The 19,292-nt window shown below is 45.5% G+C and overlaps 1 protein-coding gene across 1 annotated transcript; it reads right to left on the bottom strand.

Moving 5' to 3' along the window:
• Nucleotides 1–4,958: 4,958 nt before the first annotated feature.
• On the bottom strand, nt 4,959–18,734 carry LOC103826433 (cholesterol 24-hydroxylase). Its single transcript, XM_009101752.4, has 15 exons — nt 18,558–18,734; nt 16,777–16,854; nt 16,190–16,271; nt 15,574–15,647; nt 14,832–14,918; nt 14,100–14,238; nt 13,403–13,513; nt 12,478–12,634; nt 12,091–12,153; nt 10,820–10,892; nt 10,296–10,380; nt 8,351–8,461; nt 8,018–8,106; nt 7,069–7,135; nt 4,959–6,257 (listed from the first exon to the last, which is right to left on the bottom strand). Exons 1-15 carry the CDS (start codon nt 18,683–18,685, stop codon nt 6,096–6,098), a joined length of 1,506 nt encoding a protein of 501 aa, XP_009100000.1. The 5' UTR covers nt 18,686–18,734; the 3' UTR covers nt 4,959–6,095.
• Between the last annotated feature and the right edge of the window lie 558 nt (nt 18,735–19,292).

Below are 19,292 nucleotides of genomic sequence, written 5' to 3'. Positions count from 1 at the left end.
GGAGAGCGGGGCTGCGCCGCCCGGCTCCCGCCGCTCTGCCGCCCGCGCTCCGCCGCGCCGGGAAGCCGAGCGGCACCGAGAGGGCGTGTCGGGCCCCCGGCGCCCCCACCCCGCCCTCCCGGCCCGGCCCGACCCCACCCCGCGGGCGCACGGGGCAGCGGCGGCACGGACCGCCCAGGGAGGGGAGGCGGCGGCGGCGGAGCCTTAGCGGTTCTGGAAGAGGTGGCCCGGGGTGGGAAGCGGAGCTGCCGGGTGCGAGTGGCACATCCCGCAGACACCCAGCCACGCTCCAACGACGGCCGTTTATAGCAGAAAACGCGGGTTTCACGGACGTGAATGTCTTCAGCCCTGCTAGAGGGTATCGCAGATTACAGTCGAGGGATGTACGACGGGTTAAAATCAGTGAGAACTGGGATATCAGGTTTCCCTGCCGCTTAAAACTCTCAGGTTAGGTTTCTAAGAAGAGCAAACACTGGCAGTTTCTCTTATTAGAAGGATAAACCCTATTAGGTTGAATCAGTAATACACTGCCTAAGCACGGAATTGGAATTTTTTCCAGGGGAAAAAAAAAATCAAACCAAACCCGTCTTCCAGCAAAGCCAGCCAGTGCAGGCAGAAAACACACATCTGTCGTTTGTTTGTGAGGCGATCAGATCGATCAGCGTGGTGACACAGCTCAGGGTTTCCGACGCGTGTGCGAGAAGCAGGACAGGTCCCTGCCGCGGATCTGTCATTGGTTTTAGACACGTGTCTGCACCAGGCTCTGCTGTGCGGAAAGTCAATCAGGTTAGTTTAGGGCAAAGGCAGATGCAGTTTTTCTGCTTCTAATTTAGGCAATACGCAGTTAACTCTCCTCATTGAGCAGCCTGAAACACCAGCCAACTGGGTGGATTCTTTTTTTTTTTTTTTATGTTTATGCTACGGAGTTAGGAATTAAAATAATAGTCTGCCTCTCCACCTGGTCTGCTTCATTTTCTGCCCCAACGTTTTCAGTGGCATAACTAGCCACTAGACCCTCCCCAGAGAGGGAGCAGGTGATGCGTGGCACACTGGGTTTGGAGGATGCTGCTGTCCTGTTCCTGTGACACGGCCCTGATGAGAGCCTGCGGCTTCTGGCAGGTCACCCACTGGCACACAGTGGGTGAGATTGCACAGGATGTGTGCCCTGGCTGTGATCAAACAGTGGGACCTCTCAGTCCTGTAGTGCTGCACAGCCCTCGGGCACATCTGCTCCATCTTCCCCCCTCCATGCACAGCAGTGCCAGTAACTCTCTCCTGGCTTACTCATAACTCTCTGTGTGCACTGCTCGGGTCATGGCCACAAGTCACCCCTGCAATGGAACCTTTGTTAAACATCCCTAAGAAATTCAACTTTAATGTCATGGCCAGTGGGATAGAGATTTTCAGAGATTACAGCAAGTCAGCTATCATGGTGAAAATAGCCTTGGTGATCCCCAAGGCTATTTTAATAAAAATAATATATATAAATGATCACTTTTAAATAGCTTCCTTCTCAAAAGCCTGAAGAAAGTTTCCCTTTCACTTCTTGTTGGTTCAATACCACTGGAGCAGCCAGTGAGACAGAGTAAAGTGCTTCGGCAGTGCCCAGTTGTTCAGTGAGAGAACAGGAGAAATGAACTCTGAACTCAGGTCATTTCCAGATGTCAGAGTCTGGGGAGGGAAGGCAAAATAAATGGTGTGCTGACATGTAAAATAATCAAGTGGAAAATCTCAGGCCTCCTGTTCTCACCCATGCACAGACAGTTTAGAAGCTGATCCCAGAACAGCTCTTTCAGTAGCTGAATTTGCTTTGTTGCTTTTTAACCTTAATAGCTCTTTAATTACTGTTCTTATTTTCAAATCAAGTATACATCTGTGTCATATTAATGAATATTCATTGTCACTGGGGAGGCATGAAATCCATTTTTATCTGTGTTTCCAAGGGAATAGATGCCAGCTGTGTGTACTATTATCTAATTTCAGCCTGTCCTCAGCACTGTAATGGTATCAAAACCTATCAGAGAAGACTCACAGATACATAAAAAAATAACAGCAAATGATTATTTGCTTGCTTTACAGTAGCACTTAAGGATTCCTGCCAAGACCATGGCTTTTTGCAGACTATGGCATAAGAGGTGGCCTTGCTTGACACAGCTGACACCTGAAATGGGAAACACAGCAAAGTGCTGCAGCAGGGATGTAGTAGGGGAGTATGAGATCATTTGAGTGTCTTTTAGTTCCTTGGAGGCTTCTGCCTGAATTTGTTGCCTTTGATAGCATGTGAGCACTGTGTGGAGCAGCTGGGTACGTGTTACAGATATCTGCTTTGTCATTGCATGGTCTCAGCAGCAGAGGCTGCTTAAATCCAGGGAAGGCCTCCTGTTGCAGCTTGCATCATACAACCCCTCCAAGTGCAAATCCACATATGGTAAACCTGTGTGCTCCCCCAGGCCCACCAGTATCTTATACTTTCTTATCTATATTGATTCTTTTATAGGCTATAGGTGGAGCAGAAGGATGTCCACTGTTCAAGAAATACCAGATTGTGCTATAATTTCAATAGGTGTGATTGAATCCCATGCTTCTTAGCTTTTTCTGGCTTCCTGTAAGAACTGGAATGAGATTCCTTTCATAAAAAATTGTCCTGGCACTATGCTAGCTGGGCTCCTTTCTCAAAATGTGATGAGTCTGTACACGAAGTGTAGATGAAAATTTGGGAGTCTCCTGTGCTGCAAACTAACTAGGGTGAGAAAGCATCCCATTTTCCCATGCCAACACTGAAAGTGTTTGCCTTCTGACAGACAGGCACCTCTGGGTACAATTTCCCTAGCTGGTTCCCTCCTATCCCAAGAGATCTAGGCACAAGCATTTCCCTATTTCTTGTCTATGACACTGATCTAGAAGGGACAGAATCAAGCTCTTGGGTTAGCATAAAAAACCTGGGGAGAAATCCTGGGGGGAAAGTTTTCATTCTGAGCACATACATGAAAGTCCTGGGCATCAGTCCAGAAGAGGGAGGCCAGGAGTTTATAGGTCTGGGAGAGGGATCAAAGAAACCTGCAGCAGCCACTTCAGAGCAGGAGGAAGACTCAGAAAGCTCTAATAAAGACTCCTGGGAATACATGTCATCACTGGTGCCCTTGCCTTTGAGGGCAGCAGTTACCTTGACTCCTGCCAGCTGAGCTTCTGGCGGCCTCCAGACAGTTCCTGTCCAGCTGCAAGTGTGCACATCTGAGGCAGGGTGAAAGCCAGAGGAGCTGCTGGAGGGCAGGCACTTACCTGCAGAGTGCAGGGGCAGGAGCAGCCTGGCTTTGCACTTCCATGTCAACTGAGAAAGCTTCTTGCATCCAGCCTTCAGGCATGCAACACTGACTGGCCTGTGTCTGGCCTTGCCTGGGTGGCACCCAGGAAAAAACCACCCACCAGCCATTTCCAGATTTCTCTTTGTATTGCCCAAGAGCCAGCTAAAGGATAAGAAGAAAGTTAGATGCAGGTATGATACCTTCCTACATGCAAGTGAACTAGGGAGACAGACCTTGCTCTGCTTTTTTGCCTTACCAGCCAGGAACCCTAGCCAAGGGCTTGGTGCAATAATGATTGCCCTAGAACTGAAATAATGTTTATCTTTCCCAGCAGGAAAAAAAACCTGTCCTTTTCTGTAGTGTCCAAGACAGCTGTAACTCCCAGGTGTTTTTATAGCCCATGGCAGGCACAGCTGTCTCCCTAGGCACTTATGGTCTGAGGTTTCTCAACAGGGGTTAGCAAAGCTGATGCCAGCACCCAGTTGACATATAGGGCACTAGGAAGCAGTTTTCCTCAGCCTGCTCCATTTGGGTTTTTTTGGTTTGTTTGGGAGGTTGTTTTTTTTTATTGTCAAATGAAGGATGCCCTACTGGCTAGAGGTGCAGGATGAAACCATGAGAACACTGCAGGGCATTTGCGTGGCCCCACAGGCCACCATCTCCTCCTGTGGTACGAGGGCAGCCTGACCTAAGAGAGGAGATGTGAAGGCTGAGGAGCGCTGCTGCTGTTGGTGCATCAGCAATGAGTGTTTGCCATCTGCTGGGAGGCAATCAGCCTGACAGGAGACACTCCTGGATGCAGGAAAAAGAGCCAGGCCTGGGCCAGTGGTCCTGTAAGAGCTGGAGGGCATTTGGGCTTGCAGAAAGAGCAGGAAGAGTATCCTCTGAGGAGGGTAAGCAGAAAGCAGTCAGGAAGCTCCGGTCTTGGGCACATGAGAGCTGACAGAACTCACTACAGAATTTTAACACCCCCCCTTGAGCCCTCCTTGGAGGTGCCTGACCTCATTGCAGAGGTGGCAGAAGGAAGTTAGGTGTGTGTAAGTAATGAATCTCAACTAGTTCATTGTACCCCTGAGCAGAGCCCCAGTGTGGTGGCATCTCACATTTCCACAGCACAATTTGCCAGCATCTGTTGAGCTGTCTGTGTGCTGTTCACAGCATATGCCACTCCTGTCACAGCTTCTCCCCCACTCCCCATAGCACCAAGATACTGCCCTGCCTTTGACATATTCCCAGGATTCAGGCATTTGTTACGCCACCAGACATCCAGCCTGCCTGGCATGGGACATCCCGCTCCCTATTGCATCAGCTCCTGGGAACACATGTCCAGCTGAAGAGTCCTCAGTCTTCCCAATGAGATTTCATTAGTGTCTAGGAGGATTTAATCAGATTTCCAGCACAAGGTCTTGAAGAGCTGGTCTACTGATAGATGCATTAAACTTTCCCTTGCAATACAGGTACTGGTACCCCAGGTGAAAGTCATATTATTATACTGTAAGGTGTTGATTGTATTATCAAAAGCAGCATCAATCTTCTGGGCTTGCTATCACACTGCTGCACTGAATGAGATGGTGCACAACAGCAGAAAGGTCAGGAAAAGCTCTGGGATGTTACTCTCCTGGTATGGAAACCACCACAGGAACCTGACAGTGTATAGACTGTGTTCTTGCTCTTTTAATTCAGAAAGATAAGAAACAAAAGTGGCAGCATCAAATGCATTTAATTCTCTGTATTTCATGATAGATGAGGCCCAAACTCCTATCAGGTATCCACATTTCTGGAAGGTTAGCATTTTCAAATGATAGTTTTTTTTCCCTAGCAGGGCCTGGCTGCAAGCCTACATGCAGTGTTCACATCTGCAGAAGAAGGGGGTGCAGAACCTTCCTGTCTCTGGCTCAAATTGCACACACATTTCTTCAGTGGCAACACCACTTTAAGCAGCATTTAGTTCAGGAACTTATTTCCAGCCCTCCTGTACCTACTAGACCATCTGGTCTAAGTGTTACTGTAGCTTTGTGGCAAACAATGTGGGGGAAATCCAGGTTAAAATAAACACAGCAAGACTTTCCCCACAAAGAAGAATGTCTCAGAAGAATGAGCACATGCTGTGTGGAGGGGTAGGAGGAAGCAGAATAGTCCCTTTCTACAGTGTGGACTGGGAATCTATGCCTTGCATAATATTAAAAGAAAAGCAGAAGAGACTGAATAAAAATCAGGCAGTAGCACTAGAAAAAAGTAGTTGCCTCAGACTCTTGATTTTTTGAGATTTTTTTTCAGATCGTTCCTATCAATTGTTATTCACATTTGGAGCAGGAATAGAAAAATTGCTTTGACCAAGAGACTATCTCCAAACATCTCTTCCTAAATTCAGCCTAAACCTATGCTCTACTTTTTTCTGATTTCATTGTGTAAGTAAGAAACTCCCCAAACAAGGGCTTACTGAGACCATGTTGTGTTGTATATAAGCTTAGTGGAAACCATGAGCTGGGATTAGAGTGTAGGTTTGTGTGGCACTCCAGGGATATCCCAGTGAAAGGATGATCTTTTCCAAGTCTGGTCAGAATCAAATGGCCCCCCAAGGAAAAGAACAAACTTGGCAATTCCAGGTACACTTTCAGATTGAAGATCTGACTGAAGAGTGACTCTTGTAAGGTTATCTTCAGTAAATTATGAGGAAAGTTAGAAATAATTTCAGTCTAGTAGTCCTCTAAAGGGGTCTACAAAATCTAACCTTTGATTAGTGCCAAGATCTTCAAAATCAGAAGCAACACTACCGCTCCCCTTCTTAAGCAGTCATGCCTGGCAGCCTCTTGCAGAGCTCCTTGGCTTTAATTTACATATTACTCCATCTAGTGGCCTTAAGGTTCCAGCCTCGACCAGCTGAAAACTCTGTCCTGGCACCAGCTGTATTTCAAACCTCTGCAGCAGCTTTGCCATCACCACTTTTACCTCCATCTGTTAAGAAAAAAACAGAAGTCAGTGACAGCAAATACAACTTAAAGTCAGTCTGCTATCTTATACTGCTTTGTCAATACAGAGATTTGGAAGTTAAATGTTATTCTCTTAATGCAGCCAGTTGAGTTTGGGCAGGAAACCTGGGACTTCCTGGATTTGAAGACAACTGACAGGCACTAAGATCAGTCTTTCTGTTTATGTGTTAAACCCATTTTGGAAATCAGACTGTAAAACTAAAGCACTCTGAGCACTGGTGCTTAGATGAGCTCACAGCACAGACCCAAAGTGCTGGCCTCTGGCTGTCCTGAAACGCTCTCTGCCATGCTCACACACATTAAATTGTTCCTTCTGTCCATGTAGCCCCTTCCTCACCTTCTCTGTGCCACTTCTGGCTTGTGTCCTCCTCCAGCTGATGTTCTCCCTGCCTTGATTCTGTCAGTGGCAGCCATGAGATGATTCCCAAGACCCCCTGCACATCCCCTGTGTGCTTGACCTTGGCTGGCAAAGGAATGTTGACTGTGATTCCCAATAAGGGGTTTGGATTTGAGCAGGCTGACCCAGGAAAGTTTAGAGGAGTGCAGCCTGTTGCTCCTCCCTACAGATACCTTGGTTGCATGGATGTCTGCTCCTGTGACAGCATTTGAGAGACACGCCTGTCATGGGCATGGGGGGAAATCTTCCCTCTGAGGAGAAGAGGGGCACTGCACAGGACATCAGTGTGGCCTCTGGTGCCCACCACCCACCCATGGTCAGCACAATCTGAGCTGACCCAGTGCTTGCTAACCAAGTGTTGTTCCAGGCCTCTACTCACCTGTGCAAACACCTGCCCGATGCAGGATCGGGGTCCCAGAGAGAATGGAAAATAGCAGTAATATGGCCTGCAAAGAAAAATGTTCAAAACTGTCACTCTGACAACTTGGTTGTAAAGAAACAAGCAAATATTTCATCACAGCAGCAAGGAAATGGTCTAAATAGCCCCTCACCTATTGGACTTGTTAAAGCAGTCTCCAAATTAACTCTTTTTTGCTTCAGAGCAGCAATACAGCTCAGCAGCACATTTCCTTGTCATCTCTTTACTGCATGGCTCAGCTGCCAGAGCTGTTTTGATGCAAGCCAGCCTTATTTCAAAGCTGAATGTCAAGCACACTCTAAATGCTCTTCAGCCTGTCATGAGGACATCACAATTGCTCCTTTGGGCAGCTCTGAACTGTGTGAGTGAGGGGGTATTTGTTTTAGGAGACCAGACTAACTAGGCTGAAGGAAAACTCCTGACTCATGAAGTAGCTGGTGCTGATCTCTGCATCTGTTTAGTCACTCACTGGTTCCTTCTATTGCACTCCTGACCACTGACTAGACTTAGGCTGCCTGCCCACGAGGCTGAACAGCACCTCTTCTCTCTCAGCCCCTTCTCCCCTGTCTAACATGGAGACATTTCAAGCACCCTGGGACCAGGGCTGTCATGCATTAAATGCTTGCAATGTACTAAGGAAAATATTTAACCTGGTTTGGGCCCAAAGCTTCGACCTCAATATAAACATTTAATAACAATAACATTGTTCTTTTTTTTGTAAGGTAACGTGTGGTCTAAAGAATTATTGAACAAAGCTGTGCATTATTGCTCTCTATTTACATTTGGATGATTTAGTTTTACTCATACTAGAATGGAAAAATAGTTTTATTCTATTTTTTTCCCTTAAAATCTCTTCCTGTAATGGTTTCTTAATACATATTTAATAACATGGGAATAAAAAGAAGCTCACTTAGGTGCATCTTTGCTGAATCGATCTGGATCAAAAGTAAGTGGATCCTTGAAAAACTTTTCCATCCTTCCCATTACGTAAGTGTTGAGCTGGCAAGAAAGAGTTTATTTTTGTTAGTCAGGAGCAACACACTGAAAATGCCTCTTTGCTGTCAGAGGTATAAAACCATAAATTCCTTCCACTCTCTAGCCCCAACTGAGAGTCTTAATCCATACCCCAATTTTGGTCAAAATTTTAGAGAAGCCAGTACAAATATGCCCAGATAAGATTTTGGCCCTCTCATCCACAGGTCTGTTACATTTGGATTAACTGCTGAAGGTGGATGGAACTCACAAAGACCGTGGTGTTGGCAGGAATTCTGATGCCATTGATGACATGCTCCTTCTCCAGCCTGCGGAGTGTCCCCGAGACAGGCGGGTACAGCCGCAGTGACTCCTTCAAAATCTGGGGCAGCAAAAAGCACAACAGGTCAGTTAGTTTATACACTGTAGGAAGCAGAAGTAAAATTAATTACCTCCCTGTGGCCTTTCACTTTTGCTAAATGGGAGATTTTGACTTTTGAAATGGATGCTGGTCTATCTGCCTTAGACTCCTGCGGGCAAAATATATGGCTAAGTCAGCTCCTTCAGGCCTGGTTCTTTCTTACAGCTAGTAAAATAGAGAGAAAAAGACACAAAACCCAGAAGAGATCCTGGAACAGATCTGACACATCAAGTCAGATGAACAACGAAGTGAAAAAGTATTAGGAAGCAAACTCAGAGGGAATATCTAAGAGTGAAGTCTCCTGCCCCTGATGAGCTGTTCTGGGCACTGGCTGCCATGAGGGTGGGTGATTGATCCCACCTCCTTCCCACTCTCAGCTCCTGCCTTTGTCTGCTTCTGCCTTTGCTTCTGCTGCTTGAGGAGCTGAGCCAGGTCAGAGCCCCAAAAGGACAAAAAACAACCTGGCAAAGGAAAATGAATAGGGAATGCTGAGAAAAAAAACGGAACAAGACCACTTCTTTTGGTGTCAGTGAGCTGTAAGAATGGCTTATTTCATCAAAGTGAAACCTAATTAACAGCACACATGAGCATCGCACTGAAAATGCAATTAATAGTGTGCATGCACGAGTGGACTAATGAGAAAGAAACCTGGACAAAAGGATTCAGGATTGCCTGAACAACAGGAGAGGAGCCCCATAGTCTCTGATACTCCAGTGATGGACTGGCTCTGACCAAGGGTGACTGATTTTGATTGTACAGATCCAAGATTGTGCTGTTAAATAAACTGTCTGCTTTGAGGAGCTCTCATGTGATCTGTCTTAAAACTCAAAGGCTTAGATACCTCATCCTAATTGGAGTGGTATAATTGTGATGGTGTTTGGAGAAGCCTAAGGAAGCCTGCTGATTTCTGTAATCACATAGAATTACCTTTTCCTTATGAGAAACAGACCTATGAAATCTATCTGCTATCAATGCACAGTAATTTGTGGGATGGGATATGCCAAATGGTAAAACACTGTTGCTCACCTCAGCAGGGCAGTTTAAAACAAAAAGGATCGTGGTGGACTACTAAAATCACAGGGCAATTTATGCAGAACAGCTGCCAGGATTGTGATTCAGCCTCTCCTGAGGGCTACTGGTGTCCCCCATCTTGTGAAGAAAGGAAATGCAACACAAACACTGGCTAATAGCCAACCCTGGCTTTGCAGTTCATTACCAACCAGCACTTCTATACACAAGACTTCTTTTAGGACCAAGCTCTTTACCCCACCACCCCTGAGTGAATGAAGAGGGTTTCAAGAGTGAATAATGAAAATCTGACATTGGAAAACCCAGCCATTATTTTTGGCCATCCTCAAATCCCACTTTATTGCATATGGTGAGATCATAGCTGGAAATGCTTTAACAATAATCAAACAAAAATAGAGCAGTGAATAAGGAAAGTGTGTGGGATTCACGCATGGGTTGGGCGCAAATCTGCACACCTTTCTTAAAATTACAGCTATTGTTTCACCTTAAACAGATAGGGATTATGCAATTCTACTCTAGCTTCCAGACTGGTAATAATTAAGGAAAGCAGTGAAGGAATCTGCAAATTTAAGGAGCATCTTCCCAGTAAGTCTGGGCTGCTGCAAATGTGTAAAGCTACCTGATGGCTGACTCTCTGGGGACAAACACTATCAGGGTAAAATATTAGCATAGTTTTTAAAATTTTAAAAGTGTGGGGCTCCTCCATGACATGTCAGAGGTGCTACCAAACAGCTCTGCCTGGTACCTTACCTCACTCCTACAGTACCTGTGATAAGTAGGTGAGCTTGCCAAGATCCTCATAGTCAACATCTCTCTTGGCACCAAGAACCTCATCCACTTCAGCCTGAGCCCTGCAGGTCAATTAAAACTTGTGAGATGCAGATGCCTGTTTCTTGCTAGGCAAGTTGATAAATCACATTATTTTACGTTCCAGACACTGAGTTGGACTTAAACACCCATGCTCAGGCAAAATGCCAACCAATTCCCATCCAGGCTTCCTGAACTTGTACCTCATATCATGGATAAGGCAATGTGCATACAAGGCAGCTGAATCAGGTGGCATTTGGGACCTGCATGTATAAAGGCTTTGAAAAAAATCACCTAGGCAAAACTGAAATAATCCATTGTAAGGTTTTTCTTTTCATACATTTTGGATATATCGGTACTAGGAAACTGTTTATTTTGGAAGGGAGGCTAGAATTTAATGATCCTATCTTTTTAATAACCCTTACAATTAAGTTCACCTTGAAATTAACATCAAGCTGGGTCTGAAAATTGGAGCACACATACCTTTCCAGTATTTCAGGATGCTGACCCAGTGCCATTACTGTAAATGTCATCTGATTGGAACTGGTTTCATGACCTAATGATAATAAAAACCAGTTTAAAAGTTAGTATGAAATAATAACATGATACAAAGGTGGTCTACAAGGTGATTGTGAATATGAAGCTTTAAACACCAAACCCCAAATGTTTTATTTTAAATATGCTAGAAAATAAAGGAAATAATAAAAGGTATGTAATATCTACACAAAGAGCTCTCAACAATGACAAGAAAAGGACATAGCTGGCAAAGATATGACCCATCATGCCCAAGCAAAGCTGCAGTGGTTGCATGCAGCACCTACTGGTCATGAGCTCTCTAACAGGAGGGCCAGTGAGGTCCAAGATTTGCCTTGTCATATTATGGGACACACAGTTCTGCCAAAAATGAAGGATTTACTGGTTTTGAGGGAAAACAGAGCTTCTTATCATCTTTCTTTGAAAGATCTGCTTTACATGTTAGGATGACCCTGCTTGAGCAGGGAGTTTGGACCAGACAACCCTTCCAACCTTACCCACTCTGTGACTCTCTGATGTGGACACTTTTCCCTTTTTTTCATGGATAGACATATGTGTTATTTTACAGACTTCTGCAAAGATGTCTGCTGCAATAACATCTTTTTTGCTACAGCACAGCATTTTGACCACACCTTCTCATGAACCTAAATCATCTTTTGATCTGCAAAATCTGCAAAAAAAAATCTCACATAATTACTCAGCACATACATTTTCTGATTGGCTTGACAATGCCTTCTCCTACTTAGGCAAGAATGGCATTTAATCATGTGGGTGAGGTGATGCAAAGACACACTGAACATGTAAAAGATGTTTTTGGTGGGTTTAGTGGGATCTGGGTGAAAGGGCCAGAACCCCATAAGGAATAGCCTTGCACCCCCATGGGCAGTGGAAAGACAGAGGCTGGAACACAGAGTGGGAAGCCAGTGGCTGGAAAACACCAACCTGGCATTATTTGCTGTGTTGATATCACTGAAAGAGGACAATTTGCCTGTGAGAAAATTAAGAGTTCTCTTCAGACCTCACCCAGCTGGTCCTATGCCAGTGTAATACTTGGTCTTCCAACCAAGAGACTCCTGGTTGCAGCACCATCACATGGAGTGATGATGTTAATCATGATGTTAATTATGATTAAAAAGGATGTTAATCATGACCTTGTAGACAGCTCAAGAATGAGTACAGCTTCCCACATGACATACCCAAGCATTAAAATAGCTACCAACCTGCAACAAAGAAAGTGATAAAGTTATCCAGAATGTTTTCATCATCTCTAGTCTCCTCCAGAGCTGTCAAGATAGAAAAACAAATGAAATCAGAAAATGCCCCCTGTGCCCTGGCTGGACCAGGCAGAATGCTCTGCCCTGTTTGGCACACATGGGCTGAGGTGGAATTGAGAGAGGATGCTGAGTGGGCATTTCAGTGGTGACTCGTGACCAGTATTCGATCAAACACAAAGAAACAGGGAATTTTCAAAGCAATTCTCACTATCTTCAGTGTGAAAACAACTTTAAAGAAAGATCAAAGTTCAAAGTTCCCTAAACAATCCTCCCTGAATTTCACAGCAAAACGTACCACAGAGAAATTCATTCAAACAGCAAGGTGTCTCTTACCATCTCCTTTCAGTATCTGTGTAAGAATATCCATTGTGGCTTCTTTCCCATTCTGGAGGGCTTCTCTCCTCTGGTCAATGCACTGCTTCCCCACACGTCTCAACAGCCTCACACTCTCCCTGGCCTCCTTTACCAGCTTCTGCTTCCCTGGCATGAACTGAATACAGAATTTCTTTTGTCATTTTATTCCTTTTGCTGGTAAAAAATCATGTCAGTGTTATTTTACAAGTGAGCACCTTGTTTTCCACTAAATGACATTTGTCACAGAAACATTTTCTCTCCATGCAACAAACTGAATGCCCGGGGGGATGAAGGGTTTGGGCTGAAATAAGAAATATTTCAATCTGTGCATGCTGATGTTGTGTCTCGTCAGAGGCAGAGCTGATGTTTTGGGCACTGTGAGCAAAATTCATCACCTCTCCATGGAAGGAAACTGCAGCATGCAATGCAGAATCTCTCCCCTGGCCTCAAAAAGGGAAACAGGAGCTCTAAAAGCCTGAACTACACTGGAATAATTATTTAGTTAAATATTTCATATTACATCCATCATTTCCTAGCAGATGAATTTGGTAGATGAATTTGGGTTGAAAATATCATTTTTTTACAGCAAGAATGCTCTTCCACCCTGAGTGAAGGCTGCCATCCTTCTTGGACAAATGGCAAAAATCTCAATTTTTAATGGGTACAAGAGCATAAAACCATATCAGAAAGAGACACATGCAGGGGGGGACAAAAGAAAGAAAAAAGAAGCATCAAATATTAATGTTAATTTCATGAGTTTTTTAAAGCAGTAATGAATTTTGTCTTGATGCCCATTGGAGGGAAAGATCTACAGATGACTGTTTCCCTGATATATATGCTCCATGAGCTTAAGGAGGAGCAGCTGAATGTGAGGAGAGGGGACTGAAGTGAGGAGAGTACAGACCTTCATGAAGGGGTCACGTGCCTTGTTCAGTCCCTCCATAATCTTAGTCACAGCGTTGGGTAAAGGTGTCTGGTCATCATTCAGTGCATTCAATTCCAGGCCAAAGGCTACCTGAGAAGCAGGAGAGAAAAAGGCAACTTGCTGAAGTGGGGGTGAAAGAGCAGGATAGCCTAACAGCACTGCCTTTTCCCCTAAAAATATCTCAGGCTGGATCCTACCTTGCAGGAGGCTGTGAGGGGCAGGCAATATCAACATTATGTTTTCTCTTTATTTGAGTGGATTAATAATTTACCACTATTCTCCATTCCTCCCAGACTGGCTTGCATAGAAAGGGAAAAAGCACATAAGGCAGCCTTCCTGCTGACATGCAATGGCAATAATACAACCTCCAACCATGAAAGAGCCCTGGTGTGTCCCTTTCGGCGTGGAGGGGTGGGAGGCATGAGCCTGAAAGGACTTTTGCAGAAGGTCCCCATCCTGCAGGCCACACCTAGATTATGCAAATCCTTCCCTACCTGCCCTTTCCCATGGCTCAGCCTGAATGGAAGTGGCACTACTAGTCCTGCAGGTCTTCTGGCACTGCTGGGTAAAGGTCTTTCTCCCTGCCTCCAGCTCCTGATTCCATCCTGCTGCTGGTAGGCATCACTTCCATCCCTTCCTGCCAGCTGAGAGGAAACAAGAAAGGGACAGCTGGTACCTTTCCAATGATATCCATAGTCACCCGGCTCATCATCGACAGCATGCTAAACTCTGTTTTTCCATCTGCCTTTTCCTCCAGCTTCTCCATCAGCTCCTCTGCTTTTTCATTAAAAGTTTCCATCAGACCAACCAGGTAGCTGAACAATCAATAAAGATGAGTAGTGGGGGCTTTGGAGAGGACATCTTTGCTCAGACAAAATAACCTTTGTTATTTTACATAGAAAATGATAACGTTTTTTAAAATTTATAATTAATTTGCCTTAATATATTAAAAAGCAAACATATAGAATGAGCTACATTCTTCTTACATCAGTCCTGCTCTGCCCTGCCATGTAATTAACACGAGTCATGTCAAAGGGCAGTGGCCTGTGCCCTTTGCAAACAGACTTTGTCTTTGGACCCTACGTACAATGCATCAAAGTGCACAAGGAAACCAGACCAACCCTCTGCCTTCTCTTTTCCTACAGGATAAGGCAGCCATAACCATACTCCAGAATACACAACCTTGGAACCCTTCTGCCATTGCTGAGTTCATAGGGGTGTCTCTGCTTCATGGGAAGTCTGGTCAAATTATACTTAGCATGGGAATGGAGTGCTGGATTCTATGTTAAATATGATTTTGGCACTGAATGTTGGGGTCTTTTTCATCCAAATATTAAATAATGACAGGAAGAAGCATGGCAAAACAGTAAAAGTAAGAGCTAGATGGTCCCAGAGGTATTTGCCTTACCTTCGGCTGAAAGCTGGATCCATTATCCTCCGCTGCTTGTGCCAATGCTCATGGTTACAAACAGTCACCAGGCCATTCCCTAGAAACCTAGCACCCAGGAAAACAAGGAAAGGAACAGGGTTATGCAAGGGAGCCTGCTGAACCCCATGTAGTCACAAATATAAGTCTTTCACATCTACTTTCTTTTATTTTTCCCATGTGTAGGGAGCACCTTTGAGTATGCAACCATTGCACCACTGTGGACAACTGAACCACAGATTTTTTTCACCAGGTAGGTGTGGACTGCTGAGTTAAATAAGATGCTGGTTCATTACACCTATTATGCAAATAATTAATATGATAACTGGGTTATTATATTTCTTAAAGCTTCAGACGAAGAAAAATTCCCTTTTTTTTGGAATTGAATTTAGAAGTTGCAAACTGACATGCCTTATGGAGTGCTCTAAAATCTGAGAACTTTGATGATGGTCTTGAGCAGACTGCTCTGGGACTAACTGGACATCCCCAGGGAAAAAGGATACACGATCAGGGTAAAACAAAATCCAACGTATCCTCCTCCCTGACTGGGAAGACATTTGACTTGACATATAGTCTAATAGGTACATGCTGCTTACGTGTGTCTGGAATCAGAAATTAATCCCCACACTAAGGTAAATGGTCTGAGTCAAAATGACATGCCTTTGATATTATTAATCTTGCACTTATTTTCAGATCACAGTGGCTTCAGATGGGTTTTGCCTACCTCTCACCAAATAGGCTGAAGAGACTTCCATACACTGTGGGATCCTTTGGGTGCTGTGGTGACATCAAGAACTCCTAAAATCAAACCTCAGGTCAGTGAATATTGAGTGCAATCTGTTTCCCAGACAAAACACAGAATTTCACTCTCACATATCTACTCTCTTCTTCTGCAGCTATAGTCTAAAGAGTAGATTAATTATTTGGTGTGCCCTGATTCCCTAGTTCCTGTACTGCTAGCTTGCCTTGCATCCCTCTAGCACTCTTTTGCCCAATGACCTGAACTCTTACTCTGTTGTAATTGCAAAGATTTAGAGAAAGAAATTTGGTCTCTCATGCCACATTCATTCGAGATACTAAGCTCTTGCAGACAGCTTGCTTTTCACAAATGGAAAATGTTTGCTATATGTGCTGTTTAAATAAAAGTAACAAAATAAATTAACTGATCAAGGGAAAGAAAATCAGGACAGCCTAGAGAGCAAAGCACTTCATCCTCCCAACCCAGCCAGAGCCAAGCACAGACTGACTTCTCTGTGCTGCTCAGATCATCAGGCACCAGCTCTCCTGTTATGGAGGGATGGGCCTATCCCCACCATTGATTTGGCTTTATTTTTCAGTACCTTCACTCCTTCAGGACTCACAATCAATACTGAGACTCTGTGAAAGGCATTAATTCGTACAACAGGTCCGTATTTCTCTGCCCTGCAAGATGAGAAAATTTTAAAAAAGAGAATTATGGTACAAACTACCAACATGTAACAGCTCAGACCTAATAACCTTGAAGGACCAGAGCACATTGCAGTGGGAACTGCTGCAGTCCCCAGCCAATAAAGCCATTAAGAGAATCACAGGACAGAATAGTCAAGATTGGAAGAGTCCTTTAAGATCATTTGATCCAACCATCAACCCACCACCACCATAATTACCCCTAAACCATATCCTCAAGTGCCACATCCAGATGCCTCTTGAACATTTTCATGAAGTTACTCCACCACTATCCTTATTCCAATGGCTAACCCTTTTTCTAGCGAAAAAGTTTTTTCTAAAATCTAATCTGGTCTGAAAGATCAATGCTCTCTCTCTAGCTCCTTTGCCAACCTTCTCAATGATGCTAACTATGTAATTCTGTAAGGGTCTTTGTGCCTTGATTTCTCCATATGTGCTATAAGACTACCCCATTCAATGTCATTGATGTGCCTCAACTTACCACTGGAGCAAGAGATCTGGTGTGAACTCCTGTTTCCTCACCATTCTCCATATGACTGGCAGGTGTCCAAACAAAAAGCTGCAGAATATGAAGGTTAAGAGTGTCATGAGGATGCCAGCATAGGGTTTTGTATGGGTTGCAATCCTGGTTGCTCAGTGAGTGTTGCTCATGTTTTCCTTATAAGGGAAGATGAAAAAAACTCTAAGCTGTGCCAATGCCCAGCCCTCACCAAGCTGGTGAACTGGGGACCAAAGACAGGCTGGTGCTCACATGCAGCCAGGAAGATCAGCACAGAGATGAGATCTTTTTCTTATGCTGTATTGTAGGAGATGTTTGGGTCTGGATGGGATCCTCCATGAATTGCTTTGCTCTTTGCCTGTCTGAGTGGATCTTGACTGCAGCTATTACATGGCTGTATATGAAAGAGATATTTGCATTAAAAACTCCTTAATACATGCTAATCCCTGTAAGTGTAACTTCCTTTCTGTCACTGGATTTCTGTTAAGGGAAATTAGGAACCATCTCCTTCTGTCCAAAACTGCATTATTTCAAATACTGAGGAGGATAATTACTGGTTAATATTGAAATTGAAGAAATTAATAAAAAATGTAACTCTTCAAATGTAGCTGCATTAAAAACTTAGAAATCAATTCCTTCTTTCTACTGTGAATGGTGAATTCCCACTGGCTTTGCATAAATCTGAGGGAAGATTTGGCCAAGCTCCTCTCTAAATGAAGCAAGCTGCACTCAAGATCTGTTTTCCATTCGAGAGACAGAGAGCCACGATATCATCCTTTTCAGTATCAATAAGCTATGGGGGAAAACAGGTTTTTATTTTATTACTGTTGGAACTGGAAGGCACTTAAAATAACAAGAACTCAACAAAGTTACTCAACATCTACAGAAACTTAATCCTCAACTTCTTTGACTCCTCCTTTGTAATCGTATCCCAAAAAGATGTGAAAGCCAGAAACGTAACACAACTCCTTTGTTAGCTCTGGAAACTGCTCTATCTGCAGCACAGGACAAAAGATCCAAACAAGGTCCGGCTCATGGCTCCTCTGGTGTGCCATCACTCCATGGTGTACTTCACACCTCAAAAAGGAACCCAAGGACGAGCAGGTTCAGGTATGACAAGACCATCCTCTCTCTTCTCTTGGTATCTAACCCTGATTACACAAGTAGGCTGAAGCCTGGAGGTGGCCAGGAGAGGGTGGTGTCCCTGTCAGGCTGTGTAGGAGTGCTGTGGCATGCTACAGAGGGCTTGTGCCACAGGCGAGGTTAAGTGGGGAGCTCACACACTCCTCCTTGTGACAGCACTGCCACGGCCTTGCTGGCAGCTTTCCCATTGCCCCTTATCACTTACGACATTTTTATTTATTTTTGGCAGAAACTAAACACCTGGCTTATGAAGGAGGGCACGGAAGGTGCCTGGTGGAGTTAGCGTCAGTGTGCCTCCTGGCGCAGTGTGGGACGCTGGCGGGGCGGTCCCTCCTGCGCGGCTGGGGCCGCTGTCAGCTCCCTCCTCAGGGTCAGGAGCGAACGCGCAGCTCCTGCGGGCGGCTCTGAAGCGCCACCAGTGCCTGCATGGCCCGGGAAGCGGGCACCCACGAGCGCTGTGCCCAGCCTGCGTGAGCCCTGGCCGCTGCCCTTGCCCGCACCCGGCCCGGCGCACGGACAGCGGCCGGAGGGCTGATTTCCTGCGCTGACGCCGCCTCACGGCTCCAGCCTGGCAGGGAGCGCCCTGCGGAGCCACGGAGCCTGCCCGGCCGGCCCCTTACCTCTCCCGCGGAGCGCCGGGGATGATGTCGTACTTGGCGTGGATGTACTGCACGTAGCAGCAGTACAGGACGAAGGCCAGGAGGGCCAGGGCCAGCAGGAGCCCCCCCGCCGCCCACAGCACCTCCATGCCCGCCGGCTGGCAGGGCCTCCCCCCGCCCCCAGAAGCACAGGGCGACGGGGCGGGCCGGGAGAGGGCCCGGCTGCGGGCGGGGACGGCCCCAGTTAAAGAGCCCGGCGGCGGCGGCGGCGGCCTGCGCTGGGGCTCGGTGCTGTAAAACACAGCCGGCACCTGTCAGGACCCAGGACCTCCCTCTGGCTGTCCTGAGCAGCCAAGACCCCTGCTAAGGGTCTCAGAGACCCTGGCAGAGAGCCCAAAAATGCCTGTGGTTTTGATTATGAGCCGTGGAGCAAATTGCCAACCTTAGATGAACATCTGCAAGCCACGGTAATTTAAGTAGAATGATAGTGAATTTATCACAGGGTGAAAAAGTAGATTTTGGGGGTCCTAGAATGGGGGTTCAGGGGGCAAGATGAAGGATCTGGGCGTGTCCAGCCTTTCTCCTTCTTCTTCTTGACCTCCATCTTCTGCTGTGATGTTGAGTAATTGTAAACATTGTATACTTAGTTTTTAGTTTAAAGACAAAACACCGCCCCGGAGCCAGGCAGAGTGCCTCTGACTGTCTTGCTGAGCTGACCTCGGCAGGACAGGAGAAAGAATTTTATAGATAAGATAC

Source organism: Serinus canaria, chromosome 5 (assembly GCF_022539315.1).
Source record: "Serinus canaria isolate serCan28SL12 chromosome 5, serCan2020, whole genome shotgun sequence".
Classification (NCBI taxonomy): domain Eukaryota; kingdom Metazoa; phylum Chordata; class Aves; order Passeriformes; family Fringillidae; genus Serinus; species Serinus canaria.
This window is presented reverse-complemented; position numbering and strand designations above follow the sequence as displayed.

Coding starts and splice junctions, on each gene's coding strand:
- LOC103826433 (XM_009101752.4), bottom strand. CDS start 18,685: ATGGAGGTGCTGTGGGCGGCGGGGGGGCTCCTGCTGGCCCTGGCCCTC. Junction 16,272..16,776: donor CCAGATCTCTTGCTCCAGTG/GTAAGTTGAGGC, acceptor CTCATCTTGCAG/GGCAGAGAAATACGGACCTG. Junction 8,107..8,350: donor CTGCCAACACCACGGTCTTT/GTGAGTTCCATC, acceptor CTTTCTTGCCAG/CTCAACACTTACGTAATGGG.